Source organism: Schistocerca serialis, chromosome 1 (assembly GCF_023864345.2).
Source record: "Schistocerca serialis cubense isolate TAMUIC-IGC-003099 chromosome 1, iqSchSeri2.2, whole genome shotgun sequence".
NCBI lineage: Eukaryota > Metazoa > Arthropoda > Insecta > Orthoptera > Acrididae > Schistocerca > Schistocerca serialis.
In genome coordinates, this window is record NC_064638.1 from 1,011,019,579 (window position 1) to 1,011,041,300 (window position 21,722).

A 21,722-nucleotide genomic window follows, 5' to 3' on the forward strand; every position below is an offset into this window, starting at 1 on the left:
GATCCAGTAACACTTAATAAATGTACCAAAAGTATCCACCCCGATGAAGGCTGCCTGCAATAATAGCAGAAACACTGGTAATGTTATAATATGCGGTCACACTTCAAGAATTATTTTACTGAAATAGACTCTGTCCATGAAAACCTACACTTTTATATGCACCATAATATCACCTCTGAAAAATAAATTACTTAACTGGCAATACTTCTCATGCAGAATTCTCACATACAATAGATCATCATTCAAATATTCAGCAGTCTGTCACCATCCAGTTTTTTGGGTTTTGGGAAAACAATAACAGTTCTCTGCCTAAAATTGGTTATCTCTTTTTTAGCACTATTTAAGTTTGCAGCAATAGACAATTGTTTCTATCAAAAAGTAGAGGCATTTTCACATAAGGCAACAGAATGATTCACTGACTGAAGGCTTCTCAAGGTTATCTTCCTTTTCCCATCCAACTAAACAATTACAAAATCTGGGGAGCACAGTTTTTGAATTTGTAGCAAATAAACCTTGACTAGCACATTACTGGGCCCTTTTTGATTCATAGCCATATATTCTCATACTTGACAACACTAAAGAGAGAACTGACAGGGTATTTAAAGTGGAAGTAGAAGCAAAATGAAAACTCTTTGGGTTGCCCAGAGAGACTCCCGCAATGCGGCAGATAAGAGCATCTGAAATGACAGAAATAAAATGACATCAAACAGTACTCTTTGGTCTTTGGCTGCTGCCAATGTTAGTTAGCAGACAACATTATGTTTAGGGTAACTACCGTATTTACCCGATTAGAGAATTAGATTTTTTCCCAAATTCATCATCAAAAAATACACGGTTGTCTTCTAATCGCAGATTAAAATAGTGCTGCTGAGGTTAACATTTTTACATAGTTTACTAGTGTTTATAGGGATCGTCTTTACATTTGTGGATGAAGCTTTGGTTACTAAGGTCACATGCAGATTTATTTTGAAAAATTTGGAAGGGGCAAATGATACTCACTTTCAAACAGGCTCATGATTTCCCCGATATGACAAAACACTCGATACACTGTCAACGTTGTTAGAACAGTCACATGACATTTGACTCGTGAAGCGCTAGTGCAAGGGATGCGTGAGAAACTATGAACTAATCATCAGAACAATCTATTTCTCTGCTTAAATTCTGATAGTTTTGTGAAACACAGGGGAAAATAGCACTAAATCTGTCATCTTACAAATTCTTGTTGTATTTGAATAGATTTTCAATAAATGTTCTCATACATGTAAGGGTATCGTGTACAAACATTACAGTAATCCTGATTTTTAAGTAAAGGTAACATTCAAAAGTGGAAACGTTGTCCTTCAAAAAACAGTATTTTATTCTGGACCCAGATTGGCATTTTATATGATTACGAGAGACTGTAATGATTTACTTAGTGGGTTGCAAATGAGAAATTTAGATGCTGTTAACAGACGCCAGTAGATGGTGGGATTACTGAAATTCAAGAGTTGATTCAAATCTTTTATTTATGTATAAGTTGCTGCTGTTACATATGACTTGAAAACTAGAAGATATTGCAGTTTGTGTCTCACAGTTGCTCAAGCACAGCACTAGGTAAGGTTGGAGGAGAAACAGTGGTATCAGCCTAGCTGCGAAGAAGATGAGTGTGGGGAGGGGAGTGGTGAGCAGGCAGCAAATACCATCTGATTGCCAACTATTGATATCTATACCATTTATTTTGGCCTTTAGGAGCATCTACCATGTTTAAACTGCAGTTTGCCTGAATTCATTTGAGGTTGAATTGAAATGACTTAAAAAAATGCACAAATACTCAACACTGGTATTTATTTCTACAGGAGACTGTAAAAGCCTAGACAGATGCCAGTGACATACTTATGTGTTTTGTGTTGCAATGTTGTCAACGCTCACTGGGACACGACTGGAATGAAAGGGAGTGTGTCAGCTGCCAGTCCTATGTAGTCAGTGGGCAGACAATGTGTTTGGAAGCAAGAGACACAGTAACATTCTAACATCGGCACAGAAGTGAAATACGATACGTATTTGGATGAAAACAGCTGTGTTCTAAGGTCCTGCAGTATCCACAACCCTCAGAAATCACAACCTATTTGGAACAAACAGCAAATATTTATGACAACAAAGATATAAATTTCACAGCTCAGCCGTTAGGATGATGATAATGATACCATAGACAACAGGGTTGGTAAGCGAAAAATGTAGAAAATAAAATAGTCACAAATTAATATACACCATTTCTTTTTGTTTATTTTATTTCTCAATGTATTTTCAAACTGCAGATGTTCAATAAATTTATAATAGGTATAACATTACCTGTTTAGGCAGATATTTTATGCCAATAAAACAGTTTGTCATTCGATGAGTCAAAACATGTTAAAAGTAAATTTTTCTCAAGAAACCAAGAAACCTCAAGAAAAAATGGGGGTCACCTTATACTCAGGTAAATATGGTATATCTATGAAACCAGAAGAAAGAAACAGAGTTAACAATGACTGAAAAGTTGAGTTTCATAGACGTCAAAAACATCTTAGTTGTTGGCACGCTATCTGCATTAAACACTGTGCAACCAGCGAGGTTAAGTTGGTAGCAAACAAACAACAATACAGGTCAACACATTTCAACATATATCAATTCAGTTACTCCCAAGCAGCTACCTTGCAGGCTGAAAGTCCCACGCACATATGCAGTTCTTTAACAGAACCCACAACTGAGTCCTACAATTCCATATGCAGCATGTATCTTCCAGAGACCTTTCACTTACCTGACAGCTGATGAAGGCATCTGAGCATAACTTACAAGCACCTTGACACACTGCTGTGTTCATGCAGAGGTGCATTTTTATTTTATTTTACAAACACATTATTATGCACCTACTCCTTCCAAATAAGGCTTTGCCAGGATATCATTTTTGTCCAATACCAATACAGCAACCAAAAATTGGTTACTGAGTCAACATCTGAACATCTGTGTACATATATTAAAGCTATTTGAAACTACCACAGGTAAAAATCACTCATCTGGATACAATCTGCTACAAAATAGCATTTGCTACGTAATTTTTATTTTCAGCCTCAAATTTGTACTTATGCCTAGTAATGCCACACTTCCACCTTCGTTTAACATGTAGAATTTTGCTTGTATTTTTTTACTAACACAACATATTTGTTCAATAGGAAGTGATGATAACTTCTGTGTAATGTGCTACAAGAGAGAGAGAGAGAGAGAGAGAGAGAGAGAGAGAGAGAGAGAGAGAGGGAGGGAGAATAGAGAATAAAATGAGTAAAGATACTCATTGTATAGTGTAAAGAACGAGTACAGTAATTGAAAAGCGTGTAGAAATGAAGCTGAATGTGATATTTCGGCTTTCATACTTACAATCAAATCCTGAGAGAAAGATTGTGTGTACATTAATTTTTTTTCTGGGCTAATTGAATATGAAAATATACTCGGTAGGAACAAACTACAATTGTCCTTTCCCATTCCGATCACCAAACAGTGCCAATGTTAAGCAGCTACAGGAGTCAAAAGAAGAAGTTTAACAATATAGCTCTGCCTCTGAACTTCTCACATCATCAGAGCTCATGCGCATAAATACAATCTTACCACATACTTGCGGCACACACACACACACACACACACACACACACACACACACACACACACACACACACACAAAAAAAATCACATTCTCCAAGTGTGGCTTGTGTATGTGTGTGTGAGGTGGGGGAAGGGAGAATGTGAGGGAGGGGTAGAGGGAGATGGAGGGTGGGAGCAAGGAGTACAGGAGGAGGGTGGGGAGAAAGTGTTCCGCATATGAACATAGATTCAAAGGCTAAGCTAAAATGCTAATTCTTCTTGGATACCTATCACCTACTTAACACTTGTATCGTGTTACCTTAACACAGTTCATAGTTGTTTGCATTGAGAATTTTTTCACTGCTACGTTAACACTGCAACAAATAATGCATTATTATGATTTTTCCATAGTTTTTAATGCAGTCCTGGTGCCAGTGTACAAAGGTTTAGCAATTACCATGTTTATACAGTTCAAAAAACAGTGAAATTAGACTGCTCATAACAGCTTTTGTATGATGTGAGTGACTCCTCCAAGTTTAGACCCACTCAATACAATTCATACGCAAAAAAAAGAAATTATACGTACCCAAAACATCCTCTGACTGGCCGGCTAATGACAGACCACAATGCCAATATAAATCGTAGTGGAAGAAATGTATACACAAACAAAAATGAATCAGCACACTGCAACAGAAGAAATATTGAACACACCATCAACAATTAGAAAATCAATCCAACAGAAGTTTATTAAAATGAGAGAAATAAATATAACAACAACAAAAGTAAGTGTTGCCTGCTGTAACAAAACATAAATGCTGGCAAGTTATCAGCCACTTAAAATTGTTGAAATCACTGGAGTCTAAGTATTGACTGAAGTAAGAGCATGTGGGTGGGTGGGAGATGGGTAGCCGGGATCTGCCGCAAGGCCAGAGTGGCCACCTTGACCAGCAAGTTAGGGGAATGGAAGTTCGGTTTTACCAAGGTACGGTGAAGTGATATTTCATTATAATATAAATACAATATTACCATATACTTGTGGCACTATAGTGCATCAGTTGAGACATTGACATTACAAATATAATAAAAGCTATAGAAGTTAGTCACAGTAAATGAATATTCTTACAAAAATACCCTTAGAACACTAATAATTGCTTAGCACTTCATGTGATCTTAACAAACAACATATTGGGTGAAAGCCACACGTTTATATGTTTTCATTTATTAAGTTATTGTTTTTATATCTTTTCAGTTATGTAAGTGTGTTAAAACATTGAATTCCCCACATTTATGCGACAAATGAACCGGCTTCCCCTATGTCTCTACCACTTAACCTTATGTCTAGATTATTATTTGAGTTCTAATTTAATTAAAAGTTAATTCAGCCAATATTAAAAAAAACTTGTAATTCAAAAGTGGTAAATTGTTTGTAATATTGGATAGCACCAATAGATAGTGTGTAAAAGGATGCATCTATTGAACAGGCCAACTTTATTGTTTTACATGTATTAACAACTATTTCCTTGTTATTTGTCAAATGCATGTATGCACAAAATTTATGTTTTAATTAATTGTGCTTAAACTATTGTATACAGAATAATATCTTCAGTCTTAATGGAACTGGAAGAAAAGGAGCTTTTATTTAAGCCACATATCAAATTTGTAACTTGTTTTTCAAAAATTTTCTGTAAGTTTAATTATACATATGTTATGGATTTTGGTGGCACCAGGTCATTCTGCATCTGAAAGTCAACCTGTATGGATCAGTCCTAAGGTAACATGCAGGTGAGCCAATAATGCAGTTTCAGGCTGGTAAAAATGATTGAGTTTGGGTGGCAAGCTGCCAAGTGAATACTTTAACATTCGTTTGTACTTATAAAAATTTCTAAGTCACATAGGACTTACACTCTAAGAGATGGCTGAACTCTAAGAGATGGCTGGAGCTTTAACATATCATGAGCATCCAATGATGTGCAGCCTGAACTTGAACTTATTTTGGAATGAACACTGGATAGATTATGAGAATCACCTTGAGAATTCACACATATTAATATAATGATTGGCATAAGAAGAGTTTAAGTGTTACGAGCTGGCGAACATATCGTGTTAATTAACGGAATGGGACTCTTGCTTTTCACATACCGGTGACGTTTAGATAGCATTTGGGAACTCTCCTGCCAATTTAACACACACACACACACACACACACACACACACACACACACACACACACACACACACACACACACGTCATTGACCACTAGACATACAAGGTACTACCCAAAATTTTCGGAACTGGTGCTGCCATCTGTTGAAATCCTACCTTTGGACTAATGGTCACCATCACCCTCGAAGTAGTTCCCATCTGCACATGAACACCGGTCCCAGCACTTCTGCCACTGGTCAGACGTTTTCTAGAAGTCCTGTTCTTTAAGGGTGTTATTCACCACCAGCGAAGCTTCTTGAATCCTTTCTAGAATGTTGAACCGACAGCGTTTCAACTTACTTGAGTTTCAGTTTTGGGAATAGCGCGAAGTCGTAAGGTGCCAAATCTGGTGAGTACGGTGGGTGGGGTACAACTGCCATGTTGTTTTTTGTCAAAAATGTCCTGGTGAGCAAGGACGTGTGACAGGGTGCGTTGTCGTGATGCAGCAGCCAGTTCCCTTGATCACAAAGTTCGGGCCATCGCAACACGTCCCAGTAGTATGCGGAATTCATTGTTTGGTTGGGTGGGAAGAATTCTTTGTGCACAATTGCCTTAGTATCAAAGAAAACAATGACCATACTCTTCACTTTGCTCTTCACCTGTCTCGCTTTTTTGGGTTTGGAGAGCCTGGGCTCTTCCACTGGGACGATTGTTGCTTTGTCACTGGGTCATAACCATAAATCCAGCTATCGTTGCCGGTGCTAACCCGTGACAAGAATGTTGGATCATCAGATGTGGTCTGACGAAGGTCCGTGCATACTTCAACATGCTGTGGGTTCTGATCAGCAGTCAAGATCCTTGGCACAAATTTTGCGCCGACACGATGCATGCCCAATTCATCAGTCAAAATTCGTTGACATGTCTCATAACCAATACCCACTTCATCAGCAAGGTCTTGAATGGTTCGACGTCGATGCGCACGAACCAATTGTTGAAGTCTGGCAACAATGACTGGTGTTGTGCGGCTAAAGGGCCTTCCAGTGTGATCATCATCTTCAACGTCTGTATGGCCGGCCCTGAACCGAGCATGCCATTCAAACATATGTGTACGGCTCATGCTGTCCCCCAAACACTTGTTCTATCATTGCAAGGGTCTCTGTAGCACTTTTCCCAAGATTTGCACAGAATTTGATACACACGCACTATTCTGTTCACAGATACATCGTAAAATTGCCACACCAAACACAGAGTTTTACGAAATCACTGTGGACACACAACACTTCCTCCCTGTTGAATGCCACTCCGCACACTGACTCATCAGATATGCAGCTCTCGCCACCTAGCGGTGCAAAGATCAGCTACTCCTACTTTCCAGATGGTAGCACCAGTCCCAAAAATTTTGGATTCCTCCTCATACTCTTAGCTGCTGCATCTGCTAACAGATTTTCTGGAATTTCCGTTTTCCTGACATCTTTTCTGGTTTTTTCAAGCAGGAGTGGACTGTTATATGATTTGGGATACTTTCTCTGATGGGTACGTGCATTGATGAAATTATGTGGAATTTATTAGGTCAAAACAGATACAAAATTTCACTGTCATCTACTTCATCCATCACTGAATTGAAAGTAACCCTCTGTAAAAGTGGGACTTCAGGAAATGCAATGGGAAATCCACAAAAGAATTTCTTAGTGCCATTAACTTAATAATGGTCTCTGAGACATCTTATCATTGTTTGAGTAGTGGTATATCTTATTGGATTAACTTCATTAACCTAGACCAATATACTAGAGTTACAAAGCTGTACACGTACACTCGACCTCACTGGCTGACAGGCAGTGAACCAAAAAACCCACAGCCATTAATTCTCTGGTAACCACTTCCAATTAATGATCTTCCCTTACTGGCTCATCTAAAACTTTGATTTGTTTACATGCCACTCTCTGTCAGTAACACCCACACTTCTGGTGGTAAGGAGTGGATGAAAGCAGCTCTAATCTTAACTTACACTAAGCTCATTCTGACACATACATATTTTTAAATTATGTCTCAAACTCACTAAAGTGTAAAATTTGCTGCAACATTCCCCACTGGAGTGCATCACCATCTCACTTACTAATTGCAAATCAAATTCTCCCTAGCGAATCTTCTGTGAATCCCTCCACAATTCACAAATGACTTCCTTAGACGATTTAAGAAAAATTATTGGATGTCCATTTCCATTTTGGCTTAAATGTAGAGAATCTGTAACTTACATTTCCTCCTGCCTCAAGCTTTAATTCTTCCCATACATGCTATTTGTGTTTCAGTATATACAGGGTGAAGCAAAATTTGTGCACTCGGGCTTTGCAGCGCAACTCCTCACATGCCAGTGATAAATAAGTGTGTGTCTCAAAATTTCTTCTGGCGAGAACATTCGGCAGCAAAAGGACGTTAAAGAGTGGCAGTCTGGCAACACTGTAACCACATGTATAGTACAGTGTGTAAACTTTTAGATGGCAGACCTCTCCCTAGTCCTGAATCGGTAGAAGTCGGTAAACGTCGGGAGGCTTCGGTAGGCACACAGTTTCGACTGCTGCCAACATTACGTAGCTGACTGTGTTGTACAAGGTAGCCATTGTCGTCTGCTTCATTATTGTTTTGCGCTGTACTGTTCTGCGTGTTTTTATTGTGCAGTTCTGCTAAACATTATCAAAATGAGTGAAGAGGCAGTTGCTGGCCCATCTCGGGAGTCGGCAACAACCCCTACCAGTAGGCCTAAGGTTAGAAGGAAACCAGAACTACGTAGCGATGCTCGCAAAATTATATTGCGTGTGACTGAATGCTGCGAAAGGGAAAGGGAGCAAATCTTCAGTGAGAGCTGCTACATACACAGGACAAAGCATGCATAGCATTGGAAGATTCAAACAGTTTTCCAAGAATCATCCTGGCGTATCACCACAAACGCCTGGCAAGAAAAGGTGAGTTTCCATTTCCGATATTTTGTTTGCGATCGCTTTGAAGGAGCCCCAAATTTCGTTCGAATTACCTTCTATTTCATTTTTCCTTGCTACCGTATTGCTTTGTATGGAAACATCACTGGTTACTGTATTATTTCGAAACACATTCATATTACAGTACATTTCCAAATGGTCTATGAGCGCATAGTAGACAAACATACATACATTCATTTTTATATATATAGATTTTAATGCACATGATGATTTCAGTTTCGTTTACGAACAACATTTAAAGCGAGTTTTACTTCCAAGCCTTTCGTCTGCTTTCGTGTAAGCACTCCCTTCACAACTCTGCCGTCTTACAGTTACCACACTGTAACTACCTCTGTCGGCACATATTAGTTGTGCTGTACAGTTAGTGCACTGGGTAGAGTTTTGTGTTAGCATGCAAGAAGTCGATGGTTTGATCCTGGGTTGAGGCACATGTTTTTTGTTTGGTAAATGTAGTCCAGCTGGTACAGTATCTGGCATCTTAATCGTCAACAGCAATTGCAGCGGGTCCTCTGGAAAACATATGCCCTTACATACTACAACTGTAAAAATGGAAGATTGGTCAGCTTTGAAAGAAGCCCTTTCCATGCCGTAGACATGAATTTATTTGCACCACTTCATTTACTAGATGCGAAACCTATTTTCTTTGTACCCTCCTCCAATGGTCCCATAGATTAATACCAACTATTACTCTTGCATCCTTAAGATCTATTACATTTCGTTAGGGCCCTATGTTACCAGTAGGACTAGCAATGTGCTTTACGAATGATGTCCAAACTCAGTTACTATTTGTATGTATTATCACCATGGTCCTACAAATTATGCCTTTCAACACTGAGTCTGGTAACCATATGCTGTTTGCTACGTATCTCAATGCATTGTTATCATTATCATCATCATCATCATCATCATCATCATCATCATCATCATTATTATTCTTTCCTGTCTCAGACGTTATGTCAGGTTAAAAATGGAAAGTGACGTGGACCTTGATCAGGCGTGACTTCCTTTTAACTGTACAGTATATGTTACATTGCATTTAGGAACTTTCGGGTAATTGAACATGCATCAATAATTGCAGATTTCTGTAGTTGTATATATACGTTTGGATGTAGCTGTATTGCGTTGATGTGTGGTGGATATTGTTTGGTATGTCTCCTGTAGTCAATAGTATAATTGGTATGATGTCAACTTTATCCTGATGCCACATGTCTTTGACTTCCTCAGCCAGTTGGATGTATTTTTCAATTTTTTCTCCTGTTTTCTTCTGTATATTTGTTGTATTGGGTGTGGATATTTCAATTAGTTGCGTTAATTTCTTCTTTTTATTGGTGAGTATGATGTCAGGTTTGTTATGTGGTGTTGTTTTATCTGTTATAATGGTTCTGTTCCAGTATAATTTGTATTCATCATTCTCCAGTACATTCTGTGGTGCATACTTGTATGTGGGAACATGTTGTTTTATTAGTTTATGTTGTATGGCAAGTTGTTGATGTATTATTTTTGCTACATTGTCATGTCTTCTGGGGTATTCTGTATTTGCTAGTATTGTGCATCCGCTTGTGATGTGATCTTCTGTTTCTATTTGTTGTTTGCAAAGTCTGCATTTATCTGTTGTGGTATTGGGAGCTTTAATAATATGCTTGCTGTAATATCTGGTGTTTATTGTTTGATCCTGTATTGCAATCATGAATCCTTCCGTCTCACTGTATATATTGCCTTTTCTTAGCCATGTGTTGGATGCGTCTTGATCGATGTGTGGCTGTGTTAGATGATACGGGTGCTTGCCAGGTAGTGTTTTCTTTTTCCAATTTACTTTCTTTGTATCTGTTGATGTTATGTAATCTAAAGGATTGTAGAAGTGGTTATGTAGCCAATGTATTTATATGAGTGATTGCTTTGTATATTTTGCTAGTTTCTGCTCGTTCTAGAAAAAATTTTCTTAAATTGTCTACCTGTCCATAATGTAGGTTTTTTATGTCGATAAATCCCATTCCTCCTTCCTTTCTGCTTAATGTGAATCTTTCTGTTGCTGAATGTATGTGATGTATTCTATATTTGTGGCATTTTGATTGTGTAAGTGTATTGAGTGCTTCTAGGTCTGTGTTACTCCATTTAGCTACTCCAAATGAGTAGGTCAATATTGGTATAGCATAGGTATTTATAGCTTTTGTCTTGTTTCTTGCTGTCAATTCTGTTTTCAGTATTTTTGTTAGTCTTTGTCTATCTTTTTCTTTTAGTTCTTCTTTAATATTTGTATTATCTATTCCTATTTTTTGTCTGTATCCTAGATATTTATAGGCATCTGTTTTTTCTATCGCTTCTATGCAGTCGCTGTGGTTATCCAATATGTAATCTTCTTGTTTAGTGTGTTTTCCGTTGACTATGCTATTTTTCTTACATTTGTCTGTTCCAAAAGCCATATTTATATCATTGCTGAATATTTCTGTTATCTTTAGTAATTGGCTGAGTTGTTGATTTGTTGCTGCCAGTAGTTTTAGATCATCCATGTATAGCAAATGTGTGATTTTGTGTTGGTATGTTCCAGTAATATTGTATCCGTAATTTGTATTATTTAGCATGTTGGATAGTGGGTTCAGAGCAAGGCAGAACCAGAAAGGACTTAATGAGTCTCCTTGGTATATTCCACGCTTAATCTGTATTGGCTGTGATGTGATATTATTTGAATTTGTTTGGATATTAAGTGTGGTTTTCCAATTTTTCATTAGTATGTTTAGGAACTGTATCAATTTAGGATCTACTTTGTATATTTCCAATATCTGTAGTAACCATGAGTGGGGTACACTATCGAAAGCTTTTCTGTGATCAATGTATGTGTAGTGTAGCGACCTTTGTTTAGTTTTAGCTTGATATGTCACCTCTGCATCTATTATCAGTTGCTCTTTACATCCTCGTGCTCCTTTGCAACAGCCTTTTTGTTCTTCATTTATAATTTTGTTCTGTGTTCTATGTGTCATTTATTTATGTGTAATGCCTGAAGTTAATATTCTGTATATTGTTGGTAGGCATGTTATGGGGCGATATTTTGCTGGGTTTGCTGTGTCTGCTTGATCTTTAGGTTTAAGATAAGTTATTCCATGTGTAAGTGTATCAGGGAATGTGTACGGGTCTGCAATGTAACTGTTAAATAATTTAGTTGGATGTGTATGTGTTGAGGTGAACTTCTTTAGCCAGAAATTTGCTATTTTATCTTTTCCAGGGGCTTTCCAATTATGTGTAGAATTAATTGCTCGGGTGACTTCATGTTGCAAAATTATCACTTCGGGCATTTGTGGTATCATCTTGTATGTGTCTGTTTCTGCTTGTATCCACCGTGCATGCCTGTTATGTTGTACCGGGTTTGACCATATGTTGCTCCAGAAATGTTCCATGTCTGTTATGTCTGGTGGGTTGTCTATTTTAATGTGTGTGTTATCTATTGTCTGATAAAATTTCTTTTGGTTTGTGTTGAATGTTTGGTTTTGTTTCCTTCTATTTTCACTTTTTTTGTATCTTCTAAGTCGTTTGGCCAATGCTTGTAATTTCTGCTTCTTTGCTCTATCGCTTCTTGTTGTGAGATTTTACCTAACCTTTCTCATTTTTTGTATGATATTTCATTTCTTATAAATTGTGTTAGCTGTCCGATGCCTTTTCTCAGTTTTTCTATTCTGATCTGTAGCCTGTGTTGCCATGCTGGTTTTGTGGGTTTTTTCTGTGTGTTGGTTTGTTCTGATCTCTGCCTAGTGTGTATATTTAGTGTAGTGAGTGCTCCTATAAAAACCAGTAGTTGTAACTCTTCCATAGTTGTATTTTCATTTATTTTGTTGTGTATGATTGTGTTGATAGTTGTTATTGTTGTTTCGACTTGTGCGTTATTTGGTGGTCTATGCAAAAATGGTCTAATGTCTGTATTTGTGTCTTTGTATTCTATATATGTCAGCTGAAATTTTTCTTCTATATCTAACATGTGTGTCACTTCGTGTTCTATTTGTGTTTGTTCTGGTGGCTGTCTTAAGATTTCGTTTTCCTCTGATTGTTTAATCGATGCATGTTGTTCTTTGTTTGTTTGCTCTGGGATGTTTGAGTCCATTACTGTATTTTCTTCTTCTTCTGATTGCACATTATTTTGTTCCAGTATTTGTTGTAATTGTTGTTTGATGTTTTCTAATTCTGACTGGGGTATCCTGTTATGTTTGATTACTACACGGATCTGATCAGCTAGTCGTTGTTCTGTTAAAAATCTTAATTCTGGGTATCTGGTAATAAATTTTGTGTATACTTGTGATCTGTATCCAGTTGTTTTGGTTCCTAAGTTTGTTGCTTGGTAATAACAGAACATGAGGTGTCGGTTAACTTCATCTGACCATCTCATCCTGTCTTTGTTTTCCTTCTAAGGTGGTTGCAGGAAGCATATCCTGCAAAACACCTCTATTTGGATTTAAATCATTTTCCGTGTGGCTAGCAGCGTCGTTACCATTGTGGACGGGCATAGGGTTCAAGCGTCGTCCCCGACCATGACAGCGCTTGTCCGAGGCTTCATAAGTTCTGTCCTGAACCAACTAATCATACTAAAAGGGGGGTTAGCCCTATTAGTGGTTTGTTATTTTCATCGCCTTTTAAGACTGGCAGAACATACTGAAGGCTTATTCTTTTCCCGGGCCTCCACGGGGTTCATTATTATTATTATTATTTCTTTCTTGTCTCAGACGTTATGTCTGGTTAAAAATGGAAGGTGACGCGGACCTTGATCAAGCGTGACTTCCTTTTAACTGTACGGTATATGTTACATTGCATTTAGGAACTTTCGGGTAATTGAACAAGTGTCAATAATTACAGATTTCTGTAGTTGTATATATAAGTTTGGATGTAGCTGTATTGCATTGATGTACTGGTGGATATTGTGTGGTATGATTTCTGTAGTTGATAGTATAATTGGTATAATGTCAACTTTATCCTGATGCCACATGTCCTTGACTTCCCCAGCCAGTTGGATGTATTTTTCAATTTTTTCTCCTGTTTTCTTTTGTATACTTGTTGTATTGGGTATGGATATTTCGATTAGTTGTGTTAATTTCTTCTTTTTATTGGTGAGTATGATGTCAGGTTTGTTACATGGTGTTGTTTTATCTGTTATAATGGTTCTGTTCCAGTATTTATTATTATTATTATTATTATTATTATTATTATTATTATTATTATTATTATTCTTCTATCGCTGGGCTTGTGAAACGTCACATCCATTATCGAAAGGGAAACAGTGTAATTTGAAACCGAACAATTCCATATAGCGGTGTCGGGATGAATCATGAAGAACAATATCTGTCAGAGGAGTAATCTGCAAAAGGTGGAACAGCGCACAGGACTGAGAGCATGTTTATACTGTGTGCACTGTCCACCAGGCAGGGACTAGTTGCTAGCAGAGTAATGCACCTGTCACCGACCCCAAAGTACATGTGTACACGTATCGAATTTTCTCATTGTAAACCTCTAAACCAGTGTGGCTGACGTATGGCATACGCAAACGATGAATATGTGGATATGCTTCTGGCCCTTGGTGCATCTGACAACCGGACTGGTGTTGCCGCTTGTGAATATGCTGCTAGATATCCTCGTCGCCGGCATCAAGATAAAAATTTGTTTCGTTACCTGGAGCTGCGCCTTTGAGGTTCTCTCCTTCCACCATCGCATGACAGAGGTTGTCCAGACTCGCCATACTCCTGCTACTGAGGAAGCTATTCTGGAGGTCATACGCCAAGAACCTCAACGAAATATCCGTAGCGTAGCAAGGCAGCTGCGTGCCTTGCAACGCACGGTCGTTAACGTGCTGCACAAGCATGGGCTGCACCCCTATCATTATGGTTTCACGCAACACCTGCATACTGCAGATCGCCACCAGCGGATGCAATTCTGTGAATGGTTCCAACAACAACAGGAAGCCAACAATGACTTCGTGAACACCGATATATAGTCAGATGAAGCAGCATTCACTCGTGAGTGATCAGTACATACAATGCCCACCACTGTTGCGATGTTAACCCTCACGTCACCCGTGACCGTGGATATCAAGTTCACTTTGGTATCAACGTCTGGCCAGGAATATTGGGCGACAGGTGTTTGGACCCGTACATGTTGCCTGACCAGTTGACTGCACGAAGGTATCAAAAGCATTCCTCTCAAACTATCTGCCCGATGTGCTGGAAGATGTTCCACTACATGTTCAGCAGAGGGTATGGTTCCAACATGATGGAGCACCTCCACACTCTGAAATTAATGTGTGTCAGTATTTGGATAGAACATTTCCAGGGAAATGGCTAAGACATGGTGGTCCAGTTGTATGGCCACCACATTCACCTGACTTAAATCCCCTGGATTTCATCCTGTGGGGACATCTGAAGGAGCATGTGTATTCTACACCACCAATGAATGTGGCACACAGTGTAAGACAAATACATACAGTATTGTAACGAACTCTACTGTACTTTCCCTGGAACAGGAGTAATATTTATACAGGGCTGGCTCACACGTGGTAGCGCGTGTTCATGCAGCTCTTATTACTGTGGATGCAGCTTTGCTGCGAAGGGTCCAGATCTGCATGATCCAGCGAGTTGCGCAATGTTTGGACATGCAGGGAGGTCGCTTTGAGCATCTGTTGTTCCGAGGACAACATATTCTGTTGTGAAGGTCATGTGGTCATTAATATGGAAATTATTATTGTCACTGGTTGCTAATGTGCGACATCTGAGTGTTCATATTACATGTATTATAAATAACACGTTCACGAAACTTTATTCACTGCACCAACTGTACAATGCTACTAACATCTGCTGACAGAGGTACTTATCATACATGTGGTTACAGTGTTGCCAAATTGCCACTCTTTAACGTCGTTTTTCTGCCGGATGTACTCGCCAGATGAAATTTTGACACAGACATTTTTTTATGGCTGGCATGTGAGGAGTCGTGCTGCAAACCTCGAGTGCGCGAATTTTGCTTCACCCTGTATATCTGTTAACATACTTTTTCCCACGTTCAAACTGCACTGACAGGTCGAGTACACCTCTCACTATCAACAATTAAGTAAAATGTTCTATTATACACTTGTGATTTTGTTAATTTTCCGATTGATTAATGACTATCTATACGTTCTCCAATCTAAAATATCATGTATATCATATATACACACACATTCCACGTGGGAAAAATATATCTAAAAACAAAGATGGTTTTTTGAGGTGGAGGGTGGCATGCTGTTCTAATTTGCGGTTGGTCTGTAGGAGGATGCTCTGAACAGCCAGTGCGGATGTGGGAGAGGAAAGACTGAGGACTTTTATTAAGGATAGGAGTTGATGGGTGTGTTCGTTGGCTGAGTTGATGTGTAGGTGAAGGATTAGGTGGGTGAGGGCAGTGGATTGTTCAGTTTGGAATTGGTATAGGGACTGATGGAAAGAAGGGTTGCAGCCAGAGATAGGAACTTTAAGTGTGAGGCCTTTGGGGGTAATGCCAAATGTCAGACAAGCCTGAGAAAATAAAATATGGGAGCGTAACCTGGCTAGGGCAAAAGCATGTTTGCGGAGGGAATGTAAATAAAACTTAATGGGGTCGTTGTGGGGGTGTTGTGAGGGTGACATGGTATTAGAAGGTGGAAAGTGTAACATGAGGCTGAAACAAAAATGAAAATAAAAATATATGGGGAGAGATAAAGGTGAACTAGAAAGCAACTGGAGATCTGGTGTGAAAAAAGGCGAAAAAGTGTTGGTTAAAGCTGGGCTATGTTGATCCTGTGGTGAACTTGGGTTGGTAGACAACGATGTGCACAAAGGTTAGGTGGTTGTGTTGCTGCCAAAACACGTTAAAGGGTGGAGAAATTAGGGAAAAATTCGAAAAAACTGCGAATAAATGTATTAAAAGGAGTGGTTTTGTGGTGGCAGATTATGAAAATGAGGTTGACAATTGTCTGACGAAGAAATAATGACGTTAAAACCTGTGGGAAGTGGCTAAAAATGATCAGTGATGTAGTTAAAAAACGGAAATGGAAATAAAGCGAAAGTTATTAGAACTAATCGAAATGGTTGTTTAATAGGTGAAAGGAACTGTTTGTGAACTAGAAACGGTGGATTTTATAGCGGAAAAAAAAAATTTTTTTTGGTTATGGTTTGGAAGTGGGTTACGTATTATTGAGTATATATAAGCGGGATAAAATTGTATAGTAGATTACGGTAAAAAGGAGAAGGTGAATACAAAGTGAAACTAGTGGCAAAAACAGAGAGAGAAAATAAGACAACAGAAAAGATTTCGAAATGCAACAGTGACAATAACACAATCTGGAACCACAACACCCTAATTCAGTAGTTAACCTTTCCTCCAAACCTCTCTTCCAATCCAAAACCTCTGTCCTATCCAAAGGCCTCACCTTCAGCCCCACTCCCAGATTCAACCAAACAGCCCTTGTCAAAGATTTACTGTCCTACACTCGTACTCTCTGCTGGAAATATCACTTTGCCACGAAGAAAAATGATCCTAATCCTACTCCTAATGATCCAAATCCCCAAGACACTATCCAAATTGAACCCTGCCTGGAACAGTTCCGTCCTCCATCACAGCGGGACCCACCTCCTCTTCCTCAAAATCACCCTATCCAAACCTTCCAGGAATTTCTGACTTCCAGCCTTGCCTCTCAATCCTTCTTAAAAAACCTTAATCCTACTCCAAACATCACCACTGCTGAAGCCCAGGCTATCCGTGATCTGAAGGCTGACCGATCCATCGTCATTCTTCCGGCAGACAAGGGTTCCACGGCCGTGGTACTTGATCGTCGGGAGTATGTGGCTGAGGGACTGTGTCAGCTTTCAGACAACACCACATACAAAGTTTGCCAAGGTAATCCGATTCCTGATGTCCAGGCGGAGCTTCAATAAATCCTCAGAACCTTAGGCCCCCCACAAAACCTTTCACCTGACTCCATCAACCTCCTGACCCCACCGACACCCCGCACCCCTACCTTCTTCCTAAAATTCACAAACCCAATCATCCCGGCCGCCCCATTGTAGCTGGTTACCAAGCCCCCACAGAACGTATCTCTGCCTACGTAGATCAACACCTCCAACCCATTACATGCAGTCTCCCATCCTTCATCAAAGACACCAACCACTTTCTCAAACGCCTGGAATCCTTACCCAATCTGTTACCCCTGGAAACCATCCTTGTAACCATTGATGCCACTTCCTTATACACAAATATTCCACACGTCTAGGGCCTCGCTGCGATGGAGCACTTCCTTTCATGCCGATCACCTGCCACCCTACCTAAAACCTCTTTCCTCATTACCTTGGCCAGCTTCATCCTGACCCACAACTTCTTCACTTTTGAAGGACAGACATACCAACAATTAAACGGAACAGCCATGGGTACCAGGATGGCCCCATCGTACGCCAACCTATTCATGGGTCGCTTAGAGGAAGTCTTCTTGGTTACCCAGGCCTGCCAACCCAAAGTTTGGTACAGATTTATTGATGACTCACAGTGAAGAAGAACTCCAGAATTTCCTCTCCAACCTCAACTTCTTTGGTTCCATCAGATTCACCTGGTCCTACTCTAAATCCCATGCCACTTTCCTTGACATTGACCTCCATCTGTCCAATGGCCAGCTTCACACGTCCGTCCACATCAAACCCACCAACAAGCAACAGTACCTCCATTATGACAGCTGCCACCCATTCCACATCAAATGGTCCCTTCCCTACAGCCTAGGTCTTCGTGGCAAACGAATCTGCTCAGTCCGGAATCCCTGAACCACTACACCAACAATCTGAAAACAGCTTTCGCATGCCGCAACTACCCTCCCGACCTGGTACAGAAGCAAATAACCAGAGCCACTTCCTCATCCCCTCAAGCCCAGAACCTCCCACAGAAGAACCACAAAAGTGCCCCACTTGTGAAAGGATACTTTCCGGGACTGGATCAGACTCTGAATGTGGCTCTCCAGCAGGGATATGACTTCCTCAAATCCTGCCCTGAAATGAGATCCATCCTTCATCAAATCCTCCCCACTCCACCAAGAGTGTCTTTCAGCCGTCCACCTAACCTTCGTAACCTCTTAGTTCATCCCTATGAAATCCCCAAACCACCTTCCCTACCCTCTGGCTCCTACCCTTGTAACCGCCCCCGGTGTAAAACCTGTCCCATGCACCCTCCCACCACCACCTACTCCAGTCCTGTAACCCAGAAGGTGTACACGATCAAAGGCAGAGCCACGTGTGAAAGCACCCACGTGATTTACCAACTGACCTGCCTACACTGTGAAGCTTTCTATGTGGGAATGACCAGCAACAAACTGTCCATTCGCATGAATGGACACAGGCAGACAGTGTTTGTTGGTAATGAGGACCACCCTGTGGCTAAACATGCCTTGGTGCACAGCCAGCACATCTTGGCACAGTGTTACACCGTCCGGGTTATCTGGATACTTCCCACTAATACCAACCTGTCAGAACTCCGGAGATGGGAACTTGCCCTTCAGTATATCCTCTCTTCCCGTTATCCGCCAGGCCTCAACCTCCGCTAATTTCAAGTTGCCGCCGCTCATACCTCACCTGTCTTTCAACAACATCTTTGCCACTGTACTTCTGCCTCGACTGACATCTCTGCCGAAACTCTTTGCCTTTACAAATGTCTGCTTGTGTCTGTGTATGTGCGGTTGGATATGGGTGTGTGTGCGAGTGTATACCTGTCCTTTTTTCCCCCCTAAGGTAAGTCTTTCCGCTCCCGGGATTGGAATGACTCCTTACCCTCTCCCTTAAAACCCACATCCTTTCATCTTTCCTCTCCTTCTCTCTTTCCTGACGAAGCAACCGTGGGTTGCGAAAGCTTGAATTTTGTGTGTATGTTTGTGTGTCTATCGACCTGCCAGCACTTTCGTTTGGTAAGTCACATCATCTTTGTTTTGAGATATATTTTTCCCACATGGAATGCCCCCCCCCTCTCTCTCTCTCTCTCTCTCTCTCTCTCTCTCTCTCTCTCTCTCTCTCTCTCTCTCTCTATGAATTTGCTCACCTCTACTAAAGGGCTGTATCTGTAATAGTTTGTAACCACTCACGAAAGGCTTTGTCTTTTTAAGAATATCATCTACTCATATATCTAACTGGTCAATCTGAGCTTCCATCTGAGCCTTAAAGTCCTCTAGACACTGCTCAACACAACAAACATAAAACCTAGTCTTTATGTGAGTTTGAAAGTGGTCCATCATGATTTTTAAAGTATTAAATTCCCTTTGGAGGTGCTCAACCACATGCAATAGTAGTACCCAGGCATTGCCTTCATTAACAATTGCCATTGTGAACAACTGAATAACTGTTAACTTTAAAGCCTCATAAAATTAATTAATCTACGAGAAGACTGATTTTTTTAAATTACACATGGAAACACATTTGGTTCTCGATTACAATCACATGGCACTCATTGTATACAAATCCTACATTTATTTTGTTTTTGTATAATGAAAGAAGCAATCCTTGGTACACTCCCAATTCTATAAATCAAATAGATTCCACTGGGGGACAACCCTGTAAAAGGTCCCCACTGTTGTTGTTGTTGTTGTTGTTGTTGTAGCAGCTGCATTGCTCTCCACTGGCGCCCATGATGACAGCTTGTGACAGCACGATCCTCAAGCACTGCCGACATAACGTGTAGCAGGTAATGTGATGCACACAAGTTGTAAGTAAAGTGGCACTCCCAAAGCAACCAAGTGTCAATATAAAACAGGAGAGAATATGCGCTTCTTCCCATTGAGATATAGGTACTTTCTCACGAGTGTCAATACCTTATCTTTCCTTTTCTTCTGTCTTCCATTTTCTTTCTTCTATTGATGTCCATCATACATTTCAGGTACGCCATTCTCAAGTGAAAAATAATCTCTTTCTATTATTCCCTATTTCATTCAATGTTTTATAGAAATTAATTAATTAAAGCTTTCTCTGTCTGCCTCACTTTCTTCTTCAAAACATTTAGCATGAAAGCAATAGTCAAATGTGGTTGAAACTCTTGTTTATATCTGTTGTTCAACACAGTTTCTGTGACTTTATTCCAAGGAACTGAAAAAATTTCTGATCTTCTCCTAGAAATAACACACTGCAATCTTGAATGGTAGCTATTAGAGAAATTCCACTCACTTATTACTTCCTGACTTGTGTTCCTCAGAGTAAATTTCCGCATTAATCTCCAACCTGTAACCTCGCTCATATGCTGTATACACAGTTGCAATCAAATTAATAATTTTTGTTAAAATACCAACTATTACCCAGACATAATTCATAACACGTGCTCACTTTTAATAATAATATCCACATTAACTCTGATTGCTTCATAACATCATATATCAGCACAATCCAGTTCCAATCCATTATAGTCCCATTATCATCTCATTACATTATAGTTGCTTTTCTTCCATGCATTTAAGCATGCTATTACAGAGCCTCTGTCCAGAGGACAGTGGTTGGTACCCATAGGCCCCACCCAACATTTAAACTCAGCAGGTGCATGTCCCAGGATTCATGCCACTGACCACTGACTCAAGAGGAACCTTTTAAACTCACAATGTATCAGAATTAATAGTAACACATCATGATAGTGCAGATGAGGACAACTTGAATCTCTACTCGTCTCTCTTAAACACTGGGCCACACTATATACCTCCAGTCAGCTACTGTCCTGTTTCTGTCTTGTATTGTTTGGCCCATTCAAAACATGCAGCTTTGCTGACAGCCATGACCTATGATCTTTTGCAACGTACTGGACTTCAGGTGTAAATTGTACACAGTTCCCTCCCCATTGTTCACTCAGCAACTGGTTGGAATGAACCTGTATTAACTTTGCAATCACTGTTGGGTTTCAAACTGATTGTAATTGATAAGGCATGATACTCATCTCAGGACATCGTCAGTTATGGTCTTTTTACAAAAATAGAAATATGTCATGTTTCATGGCTGCATGGAGTACACTATTCCTTG

At 39.8% G+C, this 21,722-nt stretch overlaps 1 protein-coding gene across 1 annotated transcript in view; it reads right to left on the bottom strand.

Annotated features, from left to right (window-relative positions):
• The window catches only part of LOC126413380 (protein TAPT1 homolog), a 135,967-nt gene that overhangs the window by 99,927 nt on the left and 14,318 nt on the right, over positions 1-21,722 (bottom strand). Inside the window, exon 3 of the mRNA XM_050083260.1 lies at positions 4,178-4,275. Coding sequence (XP_049939217.1) covers positions 4,178-4,275 — 98 coding nt within the window. The remainder of the gene's footprint in view (positions 1-4,177; positions 4,276-21,722) is intronic.